General features: G+C 39.4%; 1 protein-coding gene across 1 annotated transcript; it reads right to left on the minus strand.

Annotated features, from left to right (window-relative positions):
• Nucleotides 1–541: 541 nt before the first annotated feature.
• On the minus strand, nucleotides 542–11,473 carry LOC123514798 (zinc finger CCHC domain-containing protein 24-like). The gene is made up of 3 exons (XM_045272982.1): nucleotides 11,316–11,473; nucleotides 2,377–2,538; nucleotides 542–944 (listed from the first exon to the last, which is right to left on the minus strand). Exons 1-3 carry the CDS (start codon nucleotides 11,394–11,396, stop codon nucleotides 819–821), a joined length of 369 nt encoding a protein of 122 aa, XP_045128917.1. The 5' UTR covers nucleotides 11,397–11,473; the 3' UTR covers nucleotides 542–818.
• Nucleotides 11,474–20,250: the final 8,777 nt, after the last annotated feature.

A 20,250-nucleotide genomic window follows, 5' to 3' on the forward strand; every position in this document is an offset into this window, starting at 1 on the left:
TGAATAACACATTCCACAATCTCATTAGTGTAAACGCGCACAGGTAACAATGGTCATACAGATAAATCGATGTTGAATTTCTGATACCAAAAAGCAAGATATGGTGGTGCCTGTATAAATCAATTACCGTGGTAAGTACAAGTATTCCTAAAGCGCTGCACATGCACGTTTCCGGCAGTGTTGGTTGGCCGGGCGCTGTGATGGAGCCTTCAGTCCCCGTGACCGAGACAGCAAGTTTCAATTACCTTATAGTTTGTACATGAGCTACGGTGAGCCAGGAACCACAGGCACTCAACACACACTTCTCGCTGCTCAGACCTGGACACTTTGTAAGACGGAATCTCGATTCAGAACCCTTGCGAACAGAATCTCTGGCACAGAACCCTTTGCATAAAAAGTTTACTAAATTAATATACAAATTAAACTACTGTATATATCACTAGTAAACTGAATGACTAAAGGGCGCGCGCGCACACACACACACACACACACACACACACACACACACACACACACACACACACACACACACACACACACACACACACACACACACACACACACACACACACACACACACACACACACACCTAAGAAAAAAAAATAGAATAAGGATAATCAGTGTTCTCCATAAAAAAAATATAAACAAAAAAGTCACAAATAAAAAAAAAAAAAAAAAGAATCTCGATCCTTTCCATCAATCTTAAACATATTTCTTGCATCGCACGGAGTTAAATCTTTGCGTCCTACATCCCTTTGTCAACCGGGGGCCGCTCTGTATGGTGTAGCTTTAGCGGCCTAGTGGTGTTCCGATAGCCTCATGACTTCTTACGGGGCCAGTCCATCAACCAGCAGCAGGAATGTGTCTCAATGCACCGCTGGCAAAGGTCCGTGCGGTGCGGCTTCCTTTTCTTCTTGTCTCCGTCTCCTTTCTGAAGCTTTAGCTGTGGGAGGGACGTGCTGGTTAGGGTGGTGTCGTGTAATAGTTGGATATATGTTGTACAGTCAGTCATGAATTGCGTCCATGCTTCGTTGTTGTGATGCAACCTAACTTAATCTAATCCAACCTAACCTAACCAAATCAAAGTAAAGCAAAGTAAACAAATCTAACCCAAAGCAAATCCAATCTAATCTAATCTAACCTAACTTAACCTATCCTAAACTAACAAAACAAAAAATAAATAAATAAAACCAAAGCAAACCTAACTAACCAAAGGAAAACTGAACCAAATCAAAACAAACCTAACCTAACTAAAAGCAATCAGACCTAACCTATTCTAACCAGAGCAAATCTAACCAAATCTAACCTAACCTAACCTAACCTAACCAACCTAACAACCAGTCTATGTTCCTCGCACTCCTCTCCTCACGACACACTCACAATTCACCATAGGGACGAAACAAGGCACAACTGATGGCCGCCACTGGACACGAGGATCCCTGTGCTGAAGCGTGTTGGCTCCTGAGCTGGTTCTCATGTTCTCATGTTGCTTTTTTTTTTTTCAGGGTCTTAATCTTATAATGCTGGATATACATTACTAGTAGATCCCTATTCTCAGGCGTGTTGGGGGCTTAGGCAGGTAGTGTTGGGTATATATAGGTCCCTGTTTTAGTGTTCTTGTGGTCTTATCTTAGCTGTTGTTGTAGTGTGGAATGTACCATATAATCTCTATTCTCAATAAGTAATGAAATTTAGTAGAAGAAAATATTAATGTTGTTTAAAGGTGTTCATATGATCATCATCATTCAACCTCCACGTGAAACTATCAGCGTTTACAGTCTTAGATTCCAATAGAAAAAAAAAAGTTGTTTTAGAGGGTTCACTTCTTAAATTTGAATACAGAAAGGTTTAACTATCGTAGCGTTTAGTTTTCCTAAATTACTACGTGTGAATCAAGATTTGAAGCGTTTAGCTCTCTCATATTTGAATAAACAGAGGTTTAGTTCGAAAGCATCCCTCCTCTTAGATACATACGAAAATAAGGGAGCTTCAGGAAGCCATCAGGCATACACACGGCAGTCTTTGTATGAAACATGCCAATCTATTTCCATCAATCATCCCCATCTATAAATATGTTTTATCTTCTTTTAATGATTTACAACAGCCTGATTACTGAGTCCGTTTCATCTATTTACCACTTTATAATTAAAAACCACTTCCTTTCTCTCTCTTAAGTGAATCTTTATTTTTGTTTTCGTTTGAAATTCTTATTTCTTATTCTATCCTTATTACTAAACATGAAAACTTTGCGTACGTCCCTCTTGTTAGAACTCATATACCACGTAAAGACATATATAGGGTCTCTCTTAAGTTCAATTTCACCATTTAGTTTCTTAGATTCCGATACGAACTACAACTTTCAATCTCTTCCTTACCTGCTTATACGGATACACACACGTGTCACAGTCCCTGCAGATCTGGTAACAGTTGGCCCAGGAGTTCGCGGAGGTCCACTCCTTGTCACACTCCTCGCAGTAGAAGTGCCCGAAGGCTCTCCTCTTCCCCTGATATGGTGTTAGCTTCTTCTGGGTGGGCATCTGCAAAGTAAATACTAGTTAAGGTTTTGTTGTTGTGTCTGTTTGAGGAGGTGAGAGCGCGGGTTTGTCTATAACTCTATATAAAGGCTATAAAAGCTCACCTGGTTATTCCTGGTGGAATGAGAGAGAGAGAGAGAGAGAGAGAGAGAGAGAGAGAGAGAGAGAGAGAGAGAGAGAGGGGGGTGATAACAAGAAATCTTAATTATTTCGTGTTACTTTAAAGCTCATTTATTCTTTTCTTTCTGTTGCCAGGCCACTCTTGTTATTTGAAGGCGTTGGAGATGATAAGCCGTGTTCTTCCATTTTATCTACTGACGTGGAGAGCAAGGCCAGTATTCAAACAGTCTTGCTCTCTCACCTCGACAGTTTTCAAAGGACATGGAGATAATTAAGCAGTTTCTGAAGAGTCTTCGTCCTGTTAATAACGTAGGAATCACATTAATCTATCACGGACTCTGTAAAAACAACCTTGAAAATCCTTAAAAGCTTCAAATACCAACGAAAGCCTTTGGTATTGGTTTAAGTGTACATGTTAATCTTTCAGTGGTAGAGCCTTTAGAACAACCTTAAACCCTTCAGTACCATGACGCGTTTCCATATTCATTCTACTCACTATTTGGCGATTTTATACAGCTTTAGAAACTTATGTGGGGGATTAAAATAGTGAAGACTGTGGCCATTAATATACTGATCTCCATAGACCGTTCCTATACTATGAATAAAATGGGTTAATAGTACACAAATCTCAAGGTAAAAGTGTGTCCCAGTATCGAAGGGGTTAAAAATCTACGCCACTTCAACTGCCAACTAAAGCCTTTGGAAAGTGGTTTAGGTGCGGACAGACAGGAGTGTTTGAGAATGCAGGCCTTGATTGTCACCGACTTCCCACAAGCACTTCCTCTTTGAAATCATATAGGCAACAGACACCACTTTATGCACGCCTCCCTCCCCTTACCCCGACCGTTGTGTTGACCCCTTCAGTAACATGCCGAGTCTTCATATTCATTCTGGTTACTATTTAGCGACTTTATACAGCTTCAGAAACTTGTGTTGGGATTAGAATAGTGAAGATTCTGGCCATTAATCTTTTGACCTTCATAGACCCTTCCTAATTCAAATAAAGTCATCTAACCATACAAATAAATAAATAAATAAATATAAGAAAATCATGGTAAAAATGCGTCTCATTACGGAAGGGGTTAATCTGAATGCACATACTAAATTTAGCACACGTAACACTTAACACTCTCTACTACTTGAAGGCCCAAAATTTCTCAAGGACTGTCTTTTCTTTGCCCTCCAAAATTTCAAGCACTCTCCGGTCCTCTATCTCCACAGATTTTTCAAAGAATCGTCTTTTTAGAATGCCCTCATGATTCAAATGATGATTTTATCTTTTTCAGAGAGAGAGAGAGAGAGAGAGAGAGAGAGAGAGAGAGAGAGAGAGAGAGAGAGAGAGAGAGAGATTTTAGCATTGATAAGCATATTCGTGAAATGAATCTCTCGTAAGACATGGTAGTAAACGTTCGAGTATTGGTAACCATAACAATGAATTAGACTTGAACTGAGACATGTTAGGCAACGTTTTAGTACTGGTTAACATCATCGATTTCCTTTAGGGTCAATATCATTAGTAGTTAACTCAATCTTTATTTTAACATGGCAGGGAATGTTTTAGTACATTGAGAAAATTGTCCATCAGCATAACAAATAAGACAAAATAAAATAAAACTGGATAATATAATATAGTCCCCTTTAATCAAAACACGACAGGAAACGTTTTGAATACTATGCCATGCTGGGCCTCGGTCGGTGCCATGAATATAATATAGTCTCCTTTAAAACATAATAGAAAACGTTTCATATAGTGTGCCATGCTGGGCCTGGTGCCATGATAGTCAAATTATCTAAAACATAAGAAAACGTATCAGATGATGGAAAACGTACAATCTAAAGGAGTAACTCGTGTAGTATACCAGCCATACACTAACAAACTCAGCCAAACCTTGAAACACACCACTAAACAAACACTGACACTCACATTAATTATTTCCCCGAAGCAGTGAGGTGTGGCAATCGTTTCCTCACCCTACAGTGTTAATAGCCCTTTCCTGTCTTACTTCGGCATGAAACTGCAAATTTTTCTTTACAGGAGAGAGAGAGAGAGAGAGAGAGAGAGAGAGAGAGAGAGAGAGAGAGAGACTAGCTGGCAATATTACTATTATCATTTCTCTTGTCCTCTTACCTAATCTTTATCATTCCACGCCCCAAAGTTTTCTTCAATACCCGGAGAACTTGATACCACACTGGAGAGGTACATCGGTAAGCAATAGACACCATAACAGATTTAATGTCCATTCCTGTATCTCTTCATATTAATAAAAGGTATACAAACTCCGGCGTTAATGAGTCAGTTTTGTTTAGCGTTTTCCCGTTTTAAGGAGGAGGAGGAGGAGAAAGATGGAGTAAAAGGAGTAGGAGGAGGAAATAAGAAAAGAAGAACTGAGTGATAAGAAAATTATAAGAAAGAAGAGGAGAAAGAAAGAAGAGAAACAAATAAGAGGAAGAGGAAGAGAAGAAGAAAAAAATAAAAGAACTGAGAAGGGTGAAAAGATATATACATGGAAAAAACGAGAAAAAAAGGGAAAAAAGGATAATGAGAATAGGAAAAAAATGAAAGCAATACAGTCTGGACTAATCCAAACGTGCCTTACAGAACTGAATTGTGCTGCATTTACGTTAGAAACTGAGATTTTCACATGTATTTTCAAGATTTACGTGATTGTTTAACAGGATGTCACACACACACACACACACACACACACACACACACACACACACACACACACATGACTAGCGAATCACACATTGAGAAAATTGTCCATTTGAGAGAACACGTTTCTAAGTAATGGATGAGAAATAACTGAACAATAATAAATAATAAATGAAATGGATAAAAATATGTACCGTTAGTCACGCGTTATGCACTTCCCGCTCAGCCCGTCTGTTCACTGTCAAGGCACTCTGTCCTCTGCCGCCTTGGGCCGAGGCAAGCTGAGGCGAGCTAGGGCGCAGTAAACATGTTTTTCCTGAGGCTGCCTGTGATGCTCCATACTTCCTTATCTGACCTCCATTAACACCGTCCGGCGCGCCCTAAGTCTAACAACTCAGCACAACGTATAGCTCTCTCTCTCTCTCTCTTGACTATAGCGATGTAAGCTAAGTCGTCGTCGTCGTCGTTGTCGTCATCATCATCATCGTCATTATCATCATTATCATAGTCATCACCATCATCATTATTATCGTCATCATCATCATAGTCATCACCATCATCATCATAATCATCACGATCACCAAGTATAACAAAATGCACTCACGCAACCACTAAAACCATTACACACACACACACACACACACACACACAGCTATCAACACTACCACGTGACAGACAACCCACGCCTGACTACCCCCCCACACACATTCATTATTATTATTATTATTATCAATATTATTTTCTTGGCCACAACAGAATGCTACACAACATAAACGCTATAGCTCCATCACAAGAGAATCAGCAATTGTGTGGCACGAATGGATAAACTCACGATACACACAATACGAATATAAATATCAAACTTGTAGAGAAAAAAAAACAACAACGAAATGACACACACACTCTCTCTCTCTCTCTCTCAAACACCAAAGATCAACTTACTGTACCGTCCGCGTCGTGATGGGTGTGAGGAAACTACGTCGCGTGAGCTTGATGTTGCCCGCGGCGGTGCTTCCTAGCGAGTGAGTGAGGACGCGTCAGTGCGGGCGAGTAAGTGCCTGTGGCCCTGTGCTTGTATCTGAGCGTAGCAGCTTGCCAACTGAACTGAGTCAGGGTGGGAGACGAGAACAAACCGCGTACTAAACGAGTATATTTTTCTCTATATCTGTATATTCCACGATACGTGTATGATGTTGTGAGATTGTTTTTGTTGTTTTAAAGTGTTAACTACGTGATTGTTGACTATGCTTCATCAGTGTAAGTACTGAGAGAGAGAGAGAGAGAGAGAGAGAGAGAGAGAGAGAGAGAGAAACTAATCATGACACAACCATATCAACTCTCCCTTGTGTGTGTGTGATAAAACCCCACAACCCACACTAGCACTTCCAAGCACTCCTAAACCTAAAAGCCCAACACCTACACAGCATGACAAGAGGTACCAGTGTTTTGATAGGGTACCATTCACGCAAGCATGAGAACTTGGAAGAGGATGCGAGGCGGCGTGAGAGTGACCAAGAGTGACCATAGCGAGAAGCCAGTCTGCCCCCCCTTCCGTTGCGCTCTCCGGGGAAAGGAAGGACTGTAGCACCCTCACCCTTACCTCCCCTCTCTCTCCCTCTCTTGCAGGCTCCCACCGATTTGAGACATGACGTAACTCCGGAATGGTGTTATGATGAATATTGTGTTATCTGTTTTATTCATGTTAACCAGAGAGAGAGAGAGAGAGAGAGAGAGAGAGAGAGAGAGAGAGAGAGAGAGAGAGAGAAGGGGTAGGACGAGTATGAGAAAAGTTGAACTTGACGAGCTGACGAGTTCAGTGTTGGCCAGCAGGCCAGGCGAAGGTTCGAGGAAGTGCATAAATAACCTTGCTTGAAGTGTAAACGTGAGAAGCTCCGTGCATGCAGCCTGCCTTCCTACTTGGTTTACTGGGAAAGACAACAAGAGTGACTACAGGGAACGTACGTAACGCAAAGCGCTTAGTGAGTGACGAGGCTGATGCTGACCTAAATTCGCGTGCATTCTCAAACGTTCCCGTGTCTCCATTTCTCCACTCTTACAACACGCTTATGTGAACGTTGCTTAGTTTTTTTATAGTGTTTTTTTTTTTTTTTTGGTGATTTTAGTGATGATTTAATAGGATATGTGCATTGCCAGTGGGTAGAGAACACAGAATAAATAAATAAATAAACTGGCTGCGCATTCCTAAAACGTTGCCGCGTCTCCACTCTTTCACCATGCGCCATCAGTTCAAATTGTTGAGGTTTTCAAGGTTATCTAAATTATTCTAGTGATAATTTAACATATCATTCAACATAGCCAGTGGGAGAATACACTGATAATGAGTGACTTGGCTTACTGGGAAACACAAGTGGCTGCAAGGAATAAACGTAATATAATGAAGATGCTTGATGAGTGGCAAGGTCGTCCTCTGCTTTGTTGTAGCCTCAGTGGAGCGCCTCCCAAACGTTTCTCCGCCTCCCTTTTTCAACTCCTGCTTCAGTTTAATATACGTATCAAGATTTTCAAGAACGTTTTCATGGTGTTAGAAAGAGTCTGATAATATTTTGCATCACTAATCGAAGGAGAACGTTGATGCGAATTGAAATGGATAAATAAATTGACAACGCTCCTCAAACGTTCTCTCTTCTTGTCTCCACTCTTTCATCATGCTCCAGTGTACAGTACGAGTTGAGGCTTCCAATGGTGTTTTGATGATGCTAGTGATAGTCTGAGAGTGTCTCAGCATCACCGGCGGGAGAAAAACAGTGATAAGAAAGTTCACAGCACATCCTCCAAGCTACCCGCGTCTCACCTCAACGCTCTCCATCATGCTCCGTTACGTCGCTGAGGCTTTCAAGTCTTTTCATAATCTAGTGATAGTATAATAGAATTTCTTCATTATTCATAGAAAGAAAATACGCATAAGAATACATGACTATATGTAGTGTTTGATGATAATGTTTGTGAAAGTTAAGAGCTTTACAAAACATGACAGACGGATATTTTAACCTCCTATGTTCGATCATCGCGTGGGAATCTGACACAACGACAATCCCACGCCTCCCTTTTCCTTCCCTGGATGAGTCAGGGCTTTTTTTTTTCTTTTCTTTTCTTGTATTATCTTTTTTTTAAGGGTTTTATCAAAGAGCAACAACAATAACAACAAAAAAGAAAAAAGTAGATGAAAGACTCCAGTAACAAAAAGAACTGTCTAGAACGTAGAGAAATGTATTGAAATCTTCCCCCGGTGTATTAGCATTGTTTCTACTGTAGAGGTGTTCTGGCCAAGTGTAACAAAAAGAAAGGAAGAAAACTAAATAAAAAATGCCAGTCGTAAAGAGAATTGTCCTGAAAGATTACTGAAAACCACGTAGAGAAAGGTATTGAAAGCTTCCCCCGGTGTATTATCATTGTTTTTTAGACCTACTCTGGCCTGCAGCAACCACTCCCCCACCGCAAAAAGAAAAAAAAAAAAAAAAATTGCCAGTCCTAACGAAAATTGTCCAGAGAGATCACTGAAAACCACGTAGAAAAGATATCAAAATCTTCCCCCGGTGTATTATCACTGTTATTTAAAGCTGTTCTGACCTACACCACCAAAATAATAATAATAATAATAATAATAATAATAATAATAATAAAATAAAATAAAGCAAAATAAATCAATAAAAGTCCTAAAGAGTCCAAAAAGATTATTGAAAACCACGTACAGAAAAGTCTTGAAATGTTATCCGGCAAGAGTTCAAAGTCACAAAGTACAGTTGTCGTGAAGATTGCAGACGTGAGCAAATCATTTGTCACCCTCTTCCATCAGGGCAGTGCCGATCTCGCTGACTGCGGCACTTAGTTTATCGATCATCCTTCGCCCATCAACCATTCAAAACTCTTGCAATTTTTCACTTTGAAAACTTTCAACAGAATTCGTACTCATCTATTCAGTATTTATGAATTCATATATGTATCATTCATAGTTTTTTTTTCTTCTTCTTTTTCTTTTTGCGTAAACACGAATCTAATTTGTACTGCGCCCAAACTGTCAAAGGCTGAGTGAGTGTAAACAAAAGGAAGGCAGAGTCCAAACAGATGGTAAGACTAATAAACTTTCTCATTAATCGTTGGAACATTAAATACCGCAGCCATCTTAACATAATCTAAACAAACTTGTATCTTTCGCTGACTGTCAACGGGTGGCAGAGTGATAAACAAAGGCAAGGGGTTCTCAGAAAGGCTAAGAAGGCAACATGAACTTTCTCCTGTACTGCAAGATTAAATTCAAGATTAAATTCAACAGCTATTTCATCGTATCAAGTTGTGTATGAGCCACAAACACTTCACGGCTGGAGAGTAAACAAAGGAAGGTTGGTTTCGGTAATGCCAAGAAAACTATACCATAAACTTCCTCATTAACCAGAAAAAAAAAAAAAAACGTAACTGTTTTAGCATATCCAAATCAGACTTGAATGTTCTTTTATATCAGAAAAATATGACATAACTATTTTGAATGTATACATGTCAATCATAATCTATATTATCTGAAACTTTATTAATCTTCATTGCCAGAGGTTATTTCTAAGACACAAGTGAGTCGCTGTTCCCTGTTCAGTGGTCAGTGTTCATGCAGGCCGGCGATAAAGGCCTTGAGAGGAGCGGCGCATCCGGGCATCGGCAAGCTAATCAGTGCATTCCTCGGTTACTATTTTATCTCGCCTCTCCCACGCTATCACCGGTGACACACGGACCGGACACTGATGACGCATACTTGAGGGAATAGAAATGTGGGAGCCGGAACACACACACACACACACACACACACACACACACACTGGGATTGAATCAGTAAACAAGATAATATTAGTAAGTTTAATTAAGAGGAGAAAAGAGCAGGACGAACAGAGTTGTGATTCAGGGAAGAGGAAGGAGAAGAAAAACATAAGCATATGTATCAGTTTCCTTGTCGATGAGAGAGAGAGAGAGAGAGAGAGAGAGAGAGAGAGGCGCCACGTCTGCCAGGCAGACCGGGGGCGGGGAGTGAGGGAGGGACAAGCTCTCAAGCCTCAGTCTGATCACACCAGTGACTTTGCGAGACTGATGAACACGGCCACTGAACATGTTGTTCACTGTATCCTCCCCATGCTCAAGTGTTGAGGATTACAACAGAGTATTGAACTATCAGTCTCACCTATCACAATTCAGCTGATCTTTTTGTGTGGTTTGACCTTTTGTGTGGCAATGTGATTCTCTCCTTCCGTGCTTTTACATGGTTTTGTTAAAAAGTTTTGATGATTCGTCCGGTTCCTATGGCTAGTTATTTTAATATTGTTTATTTACTTATATTTTCTTTTTTACTGTTAGCATGATGAGACAATGTCTTTGAAAACTATCCCAGTAATTTCCATTAAACGCTGACACAGATTCCTTGATTATATACTTGTTATCACTAGAATAATGAACTCTTAAATATAAGGTCCATTTAAGAGCCTGTACAAGAATTTCTGCTCGTCTGTCACTACGTTGAATCTCTGAAACCATTCCCCTCCCCTCCCCCCTACAAAAAAAAAGCTTATGTAATTGTTACTGAAAACATCCAAAGAAGATTTCATTCATTTCAGACAAGAGCATGTTAAACTATCACTGAAATCACGAAAATGAAATAAAATCACTCCCTTCAAGAAAAAAAAAAAAAAAAATAGAGTACCGTAAAATAAGATACCTAAATAATAATAATTTCCACTACAAACTTCAAAACTGGAATCACAAAAGAAGCCTCGATAACATCAACTAGAGCTTGTAAAACTATCACTAGAATGGCGGAAATAAAACTTTCACTAGACCTAAACTAAACCATCAAAACTAACACACACACACACACACACACACACACACACACACACACACACACACATTAAACCAGATAACTACAAAAGTACCACCAAAGCACACACAATGCACACACACGCAAAAAAAAAAAAAAAAAGAAAAGAAAAAACATTACTGATTTACTAACCTCCTTTTCGTGACCCGTAGATTCCTCCTTCACTGGGGCTACAATCTTCTCTTTGGTCGAGCTCTTCACTGGAATCACCATTGTGGCTTAGCGAGATATATTCAACTCGAGTTTAGTCCCTTTACTAGTCCCGATCCCGTCCTGGCAGCGCTCTATATGTATTCTTGGCAAGCAGGGTTGTCAGAGGGCGTTTCTTGGTTATCAACTGCCAGATTAGCACGGCAGCGGCAAATACTTCTTGTATCAGCTTCAAAGTTGTGTAAATATGTAGATTGTGTGACTGGTATTTATTTATTTATTTATTTACTTATTTGTTGTGTCTTCATTTAGTTGTTTACATATTTAATCTTTCATTTTATCTTATGTTATCTAATTTTGTTCACTTATTTATTCATTGATTGATTTATTTATTTTTTGTGTGTGTATGTGTATGTTCTTGTTGATTTATTCTTGCTTGTTCTCATTTATTTATTTCATTTATTTACCTATTTGTGTTTAGTTTCATTCCTTCCTTCTTGTATTACTTTGTTTTGTGTTCCTTTCCTTACTTGTGCATTTTACGTATTTCATTATTCACCTCTCTACGTGTATTGACTACTTACATGTTTCATCTGAGTAATTCAATGATTCTTTTCTTTCTGTTTATCAATTCACTTTACAAGATTTGAGACAAGCTGTACCTAGTTCGTTTTGTCTCCTCTCATTACATTGCTTTTACTGTCGTGTTTCTTTCTTTCTTGTTCTTGTTCTTATTATTATTATTTTTCTTTGCGTGAATGAAGTTACAATAGCATGCATTAATCAAATCAGCCTTTCTATTTATGCATCTGTTTATTGCCCTTGATTTTTTTTTTTTTTTTTTATATATATATATAGTCGAGTGTTACTAAGTGAAGAAAGAAAATGTCATTCATAAATGGTAACTACAATAATAACAGCAACAACAACAACAACAACATCAAATGGATACGATAGAATAATGCATATGAGAGAGAGAGAGAGAGAGAGAGAGAGAGAGAGAGAGAGAGAGAGAGAGATCCGCAAAATCACGTTTGCTTCATGTCGCTCTGCTATCATGTTCATGTAAACACTGATAAAGGCTTGTGAATGTGAGTATCTCGTCCTTATCTGCATTACCTCACTGTCCGATTCAAGCACATTGCCTCACTCTGACTCTGGACTTCGATCTTGTCCCGGAAAGAAGCTGGTGAAGTTATCGCTGTTTTACACACACACACACACACACACACATACATACACAGAAGAGCTGCAGTTTTTGTTGTTGCAACATCATTATTGTTGTCGTCATCAAAGCTGCGTTCCAACCGACGCTTCCCTCTGCATCTTGCCTATATACTCCCCTTCCTGCCCTTTGGGACAGCTGAATGTAGCACTCCTGAGCGCTACAAAAATGGTCACCCCCAGGAAACTGTCAGTGTGTGTGTGTGTGTGTGTGTGTGTAATTCACCACGGTTGCTTGCTGGTCAACCAACCAGCCTTCCCCATTATGAAGCGAGCTCAGAGCTCATAGACCAATCTTCAGGTAGGACTGAGACCACAACACACTCCACACACCGGAAAAGCGGGGCCACGTACAACCCCTCGAGTTACAACCCGTACCTACTTGCTGCTAGGTGAACAGGGGCTACACATTAAGAGACTCGCCAATTTGCATCGCCGCATCAAATGGGCAAGCATCGTATGTGTTGCCCCTGTTCACCTAGCAGCAAGTGTGTGTGTGTGTGTGTGTGTGCAGGGGTGGAGTGCCAATTTTTATAGGTGTAGAAGCTTTGAAGGGCGTGACAAAAAAAAAAAAAAAAAAAATAATCTACTGTTTCTATATTTGACACATTTCGTGTTTGCATTCGCTAATAATAATCCTAAAATAAATGGAGCTTTCAAGCGAATAGAAAAAAAAAAAAAAATCCTGTAGCTATCACTAAGTGTTACTAAGTAACTTTCTAGGAACAATTTACAAAAATACCAGCAATATTATGATAATCCATCTGGCTTAATTGAAACCAAGGATTCAGAGAGGAATAAAGAGTGTTCATCTAATTATTAACTTCTTTCCTATAGTCATGAATATCATTGTTAAATATTAATATGAAAATAAGAGGCTGGCAATTTTGTGCATACAGTGTACCAACTATGATCAAAATAAGACGTCATAGACACACAAACACTAACTAAGGCGGGTTCACACGTGCCAATTTGCGACTGAAATTGCAACCAAGACCATAATGTTGGTCTTGTTCAGATGATTTGCGACTTTATTTACGTTGTGACGTCACGGAGTGAGCTTTGAAAATGTGGTTTCCAGCAGGTTAGAGTTGGCGAGGGAAAAACACAGCTGGGACCACAGAAATTAATTATACGGTAAATAAAAGCTTGCGCAAATCGTCGTTCGACGAAATAGCCGCCACACTCCAAGAACTGTTTCCCTCAATGCAGGGTGTTGTTCAAGGTTGGAGGTGAGGATTGACATAGTACAATAACTTTTTGATCGTTATTGTACCATGAGGATTGAAGACTGGTCATGGTTTAATTTGATCACAATTGTGCATAGTCTTCTTAAGATTAACAATTTTCTTATGAGAAATGTAGGCTAATTTACTCTAATTATAACCTTTGAAGTTATTGTTTGGGTCTAGGACAGAACTTTACCGGTCATAAACTCATCAAGTAATTGGTGTAACAATACCCCCTTCTTTTTTTACAACCTCACATTACCATGTTGGAAATTAATGATAACAATGGCAGCATCCATGGTGGGTGAAAATCCTTGATTGGGAAATTACAAATTATTGGTTAGGTTAGTTTCCCTTCTGGTGGGGACCTATTGTAGCCAAAGCTCTTCCTTTTTGCTAGTTACAAATTTCTAGGTTATTTCTTTGAGAATTATCAATTTATATTAATGAATAACACAAATTAAATCATCAGCATCGTCACTGGAAGAAGGCATCTTTGCGGGTAGCTGTTTGTTTACATTCACTTCCCGCCAAGGCGCCAACTATGTAATTGATACTTTCCAATTGTTATGTGAGGTGTGTTCCGAATAGAAGGGGTCAGTCGATACTTCCAGCGACTTGCAATCTCACTCGCAAATTGGCTCGTGTGAACTCGCCTTTATGAAGAATATTAGATATATAATGAATAAAATGGCTCGAAATAATATTGAATTTGATGCAAATAAGGAATAAATTAACTTTAAAAAACACTAGATTAGCACTATTATCTCTCTCTCTCTCTCTCTCTCTCTCTGAGTGGTGAGTTACAAGGCGAAGTGCAACTTATGAGAACTAGTAATGGATGTAACAGTCTCAAAATACATTATGAAAATATTTGTTTATTAAATAATTATTATTATTATTTTTTTTTTTTTAACATCTTATGGTGATGAGGGTTGTATAAACCACATGTGATGAAAAGTGTGATGCTATGAAACCACAGTAATGGTGCTGTGATCTGGTAGGATAATATATATATATATATATATATATATATATATATATATATATACATGACAAAGGTGTTCCAACACACCACATACATTTCACTTGAAAACAATCAAAAGATTACATTTCTTGCATAGTCTCTGGTGCAAACAAAGGACATCACTGCAAAGAATTTAATGATTTCATGTAGCATAGTAGATAGGTGGTAGTGGTCAGCTAGAGACAGACTTACCAAGACACCTCCTGAAACTTACATTTTCACAAAGAATTATGTTGCTATTGTACTAATCTTGTTTTGTTTTCAAACAGAGATGGCTTCCTTGTAAACAAAACATATCAGATGAAAGAACTGTGAGATGCAGAGGGGCTAGAAAGGTTAACGGCTGCCTCCTTACATGCACAACTTTCACCATGACTTATGTTGTTTTGTGCAAAGAGTACTTTTGAATAATATTACCTGAGGTATAGCTACCCATTATGACTAACTTTTTATTTTGGGTTAACATTTTACCTCATATTTTGGGATTGCAATTAAGTGGATGCATGGCTCATTGAGACAGAATCTAACAACTTTACAGCACACAGCACAACATGTACAGCAGGTGTTGAGGTGTTGCTAATGTAGTTCATGTATGTCTGAGCTTGCATAAGTGGTGTGTGCTGCTTGTCATCTTTATCAAGAAATATTGCACAGTGTGGTGTTTTTTGTAAGAAATAGTATCAATTAAATATTTTATTCTAGTTAAGAGAAAAGGGAACAATGTCTTGTTCTTAAGAATACATTTATATTCCATGGCAGATGAGGTGTGTCTTGACAAGGAGGGCCTTGGGAGCATGGTGTGTCAGGAAAGTATGAAGTGGCATTAGTGCTCAAAATTAACCAAGATGCAGAATAAATATAAATGTTCTGTATATAACACACACACACACACACACACACACACACACACACACACACACACACACACACACACACACACACACACACACCGCGTAGTGTAGTGGTTAGCACGAGACAAATGGGCAAGCCTCTTAATGTGTGGCCCCTGTTCACCTAGCAGTAAATAGGTACGGGATGTAACTCGAGGGGTTGTGGCCTCGCTTTCCCGGTGTGGAGTGTGTTGTGGTCTCAGTCCTACCCGAAGATCGGTCTATGAGCTCTGAGCTCGCTCCGTAATGGGGAAGACTGGCTGGGTGACCAGCAGACGACCGTGGTAAATCACACACACACACACACACACACACACACACACACACACACACACACACTACTTAGTGTTGTGGTTAGCACGCTCAACTCACATTCGAGAGGGCCCGGGTTCGAGTCCCAGGAAGCGGTGAGGCAAATGGGCAAGCCTCTTAATGTGTAGCCACTGTTCACCTAGCAGTAAATAGGTACAGGATGTAACTCGAGGTGTTGTGGCCTTGCTTTCCCGGTGTGTGGAGTGTGTTGTGATCTCAGTCCTACCTGAAGGAGCTCTGAGCTCGCTCCGTAATGGGGAAGACTGGCTGGGTGACCAGCAGGCAACTATGGTGAATTGCACACACACACACACACACACACACACACACACACACACACACACACACACACACACACACACACACACACACACACACACACACACACACACACACACACACACACACGGGATAGTAGATGACCCTAAGAATATCGCGGAATTGCTAAATAATAGGTTTCAACAAGTATTTACTGAAGAAACAATGTTTGTAAAGCCTCAGAATGTACAAGGAAATGTGCACATGGATGACATTAAGATACCTAAAAAGGAGTTATATAAAATGTTGGAGGAACTTAAAGATGATAAAGCGATGGGACCAGATGAAGTTTCAGGAAAATTATTGAAGGAATGTAGAGAAGAATTGATTGATCCATTATATGATATTATAAGGTGCTCATTAGAAACAGGGAAGTACCAGTAGAGTGGAAAAGAGCTGAAGTGGTGCCCATTTATAAGGGAGGCAGTAAGGAAGAGCCTCTTAACTATAGACCTGTGTCTCTAACAAGTGTGGTCGGTAAGATTTGTGAGAGGGTGATAAAGAAATATTGGATACGGTTCCTGGAGGATCATAAGTTATTATCGGATCATCAATTTGGCTTTAGGAAAGGGAGGTCATGTGTAACAAATCTACTGAGCTTTTATTCAAGAGTGGTTGACAAAATACAAGAGAGAGAGGATGGATGGACTGTGTATATTTGGATTTAAAAAAGCTTTTGACAAGGTACCTCACATGAGACTGCTATGGAAATTAGAGATTTATGGAGGACTGAAAGGAAAAGTGTTAAAGTGGATGGAAAACTACTTGAGATGGAGGGAGATGAGAACGGTAATAAGGGATGCAAAGTCGGACTGGTTGGTGGTGGAGAGTGGAGTCCCACAAGGTTCAGTGCTGGCACCAATACTTTTCCTTGTCTATATTAATGATATGCCAGAGGATGTAAACAGTTATATTAATTTTTTTGCGGATGATGCGAAGTTGTGTAGGTATGTGAAGAGTGAAGAAGATTGTGAAATTTTACAGGCAGATCTGGATAAGATTTGGGAGTGGAGCAAGAGGTGGGAGATGGAATTTAATCTGAGCAAAAGTCATGTGATGGAGATGGGGAAGAGTGGAAGACGGCCAAGAGGGTCATATAAGATGGGTGAAGAAGTAGTGTTGAAAAAGGTGGAAAAGGAAAAGGATTTGGGAGTGATAATACAAGACCATGGGCAGTTTGAGGCTCATATTGATAAGATGTTTGGAGAAACATATAATTTGATTAGAAATATTGGATTAGCCTTCATTATATGGATAAAGATATGATGAAGAAATTAATTAGTACGGTAATTAGACCAAGATTGGAATATGCTGGAGTGGTTTGGTCCCCTTATAAAAAGAAGCATATAAGGAAGTTGGAGAGATTGCAGAGAATGGCAACAAAAATGGTTCCAGAATTGGCAGAAATGACCTATGAGGAGAGATTAAAAGAAATGAATTTGCTTACCTTGGAACAAAGAAGAGAAAGAGGAGATTTAATACAGGTTTATAAACTGTTGAACGGACTGGATGAAGTGGATAATGAGCAAATGATGTTGAGAGAGGAAAATTTAAATAGAACTACGAGATCGCATAGTAAAAAGATAGCCAAGGGAATATGCTCGAAGGATGTGAAGAAATATAGTTTCCCACAGAGATGTGTGGAGGTGTGGAATAGTTTGAGTGAGGAGGTGGTGTCAGCGAGGAGTGTGCATAGTTTTAAAGGAAAGTTGGATGTGTGTAGAAATGGAGGCGGGGCCACACGAGTATGATACCCAGGCTCTGTAAAATTACAACTAGGTGAACTAGGTGAATACACACACACACACACACACACACACACACACACACACACACACACACACACACACACACACACACACACACACACACACACACATTGGATAATGGAATTGTTGCAGCACATAGTGTGCATAACTTTAAAGAAAAATTAGATAAATGGAGATATGGAGACAGGACACTATGAGCCCCGCTTGAAACCTGTACAATACACACACAGCAATGAAGATAGTACCAGAGATAAGAAGGATGACATACGAGGAGAGACTGTGGGCTTTGGATCTACCAACACTAGAGCAGAAAAAAAAAGAGGGGAGACCTAATACAATACTGAATGGAATGGATGTAGTACATAACGAGGAGCTGTTACTTAGAGATGAAGTCATCAGTAAAAGCATAAGATGTCATTGTAAAATATTGAGGCTGGGAAGATGCTTCAAGGACACAAAAAAATTCAGCTTTCCCCAAAGAAGTTTAGCGGCATGGAACAGCTTGTGTGAAGATGTAGTGTCAGCAAGGAGTGTGCATAGCTTTAATGAATAGTTGGACAAATGTAGATATGGAGACAAGGTCACATGAGCGTAATGCCCAGGCCCTGTAAAACTACAACTAGGTAAATACATATGGTCACCACATAATACGGAAGATATATGGAAGATAGAAAGGATTCAAAGAGCTGCAACCAAAATGGTTCCTAGTTTAAGAGACCTAACATATGAGGCCAGATTAAAGATATTAAAACTTTCAATGTTGCAACAGAGAAGAGAAAGAGAAGACCTAAATGTTATATACAGGGCATGGAAGGGGATGGATATAGCTGACAAAGAAGTAGTGTGGGACTCAAGAAATACAAAGGAACACAGCAGCAAACTGAAAAGACTGTGTGTAGAAGAGACATTAGGAACTATAATTTTCTAAACAGAAGCATAGAAATGTGGAACAGTTTGGATGAAAGAGTAGTTCAAGCAAGAAATATTCATGACTTTAAGGCTAAACTGAATGACTATAGGTATGGAGACAGGACAGCACAAGCATAACTATTTTCCTGTAAAACACAATTAGGTAAATACAAGGTAAATACACACACACACACACACACACACACACACACACACACACACACACACACACACACGTTTTTATTCAAGAGTGACTGACATACTACAACATAGAGAGGGATGGGTGGATGCTGTCTACCTGGACTTGAGAAAGGCCTTTGATAAAGTACCACACAATAGACTGATGTGGAAACTAAAGAAGATTGGAGGAGTAAATGATAAACTAGCAAAATGGATGGAAAATTACTTAGTGGGAAGAGAAATGAGAACAGTGGTGAGAGGAAGGAAGTCCGAGTGTAAGAAGGTAACCAGTGGAGTTCCACAAGGGTCAGTGCTTGGTCCCATCATGTTTTTTATTTATGTTAATGATATGCCAGTAGGAATTGACAGTTACATGAACATGTTTGCGGACGATACTAAAATTATGAGGAGAGTAAGGAATGTGGAAGATTGTAACAAGTTACAGGAAGATCTTGATAAAATATATGAGTGGAGTAAGGAGTGGCAGATGGAATTTAATATAGACAAGACCCATGTTATGAAAATGGGAAGAAGTAGATACAGACCAAACAAGGATTACAGGCTGGGTGATGAGAAAATTAAAGAGACCAATGAGGAGAAAGACTTAGGAGTAACCATGCAAAACACTTTGTCACCGGAGAAACACATTAACAAGATTTTTTTGAAAACATATAACATGCTTCAAAATACTGGCCTTGCATTCCACTACCTAGATGAAGGAATGATGAAGAAGATATTATGTACCTTAATAAGACCCCAGTTAGAATATGCAGCTTGTGTCTGGTCAATGCATAAGAAGAAAAATGTGAAGAAGGTAGAAAGGGTACAGAGGCTGGCAACAAGGATGGTACCAGGACTCAGGGAGTTAGACTATGAGGAAAGACTGAGGAAGCTGGGGCTGACCACATTAGAAGAGAGAAGAACAAGAGGAGACATGATAACTATGTATAAATTGGTGAACAAGATTGACATACTGGACAGAGAGTTGATAAAGGTGACCACAAGTAATCATCTCCGAGGACATGGAAAAAAGCTAATAAAAGACATCTGTCTAAATGA

The sequence above is a fragment of the Portunus trituberculatus genome, chromosome 38 (assembly GCF_017591435.1).
Source record: "Portunus trituberculatus isolate SZX2019 chromosome 38, ASM1759143v1, whole genome shotgun sequence".
NCBI lineage: Eukaryota > Metazoa > Arthropoda > Malacostraca > Decapoda > Portunidae > Portunus > Portunus trituberculatus.

What these genes read in the sequence shown, in the direction of transcription:
- LOC123514798 (XM_045272982.1), bottom strand. Translation starts at nt 11,396, where the DNA reads ATGGTGATTCCAGTGAAGAGCTCGACCAAAGAGAAGATTGTAGCCCCA. An exon ending in CTACGGGTCACGAAAAGGAG is followed by an intron (nt 2,539 to 11,315) that starts GTTAGTAAATCA and finishes TTTACTTTGCAG; the next exon opens with ATGCCCACCCAGAAGAAGCT. An exon ending in GTGTGTATCCGTATAAGCAG is followed by an intron (nt 945 to 2,376) that starts GTAAGGAAGAGA and finishes TCCCTCCCACAG; the next exon opens with CTAAAGCTTCAGAAAGGAGA.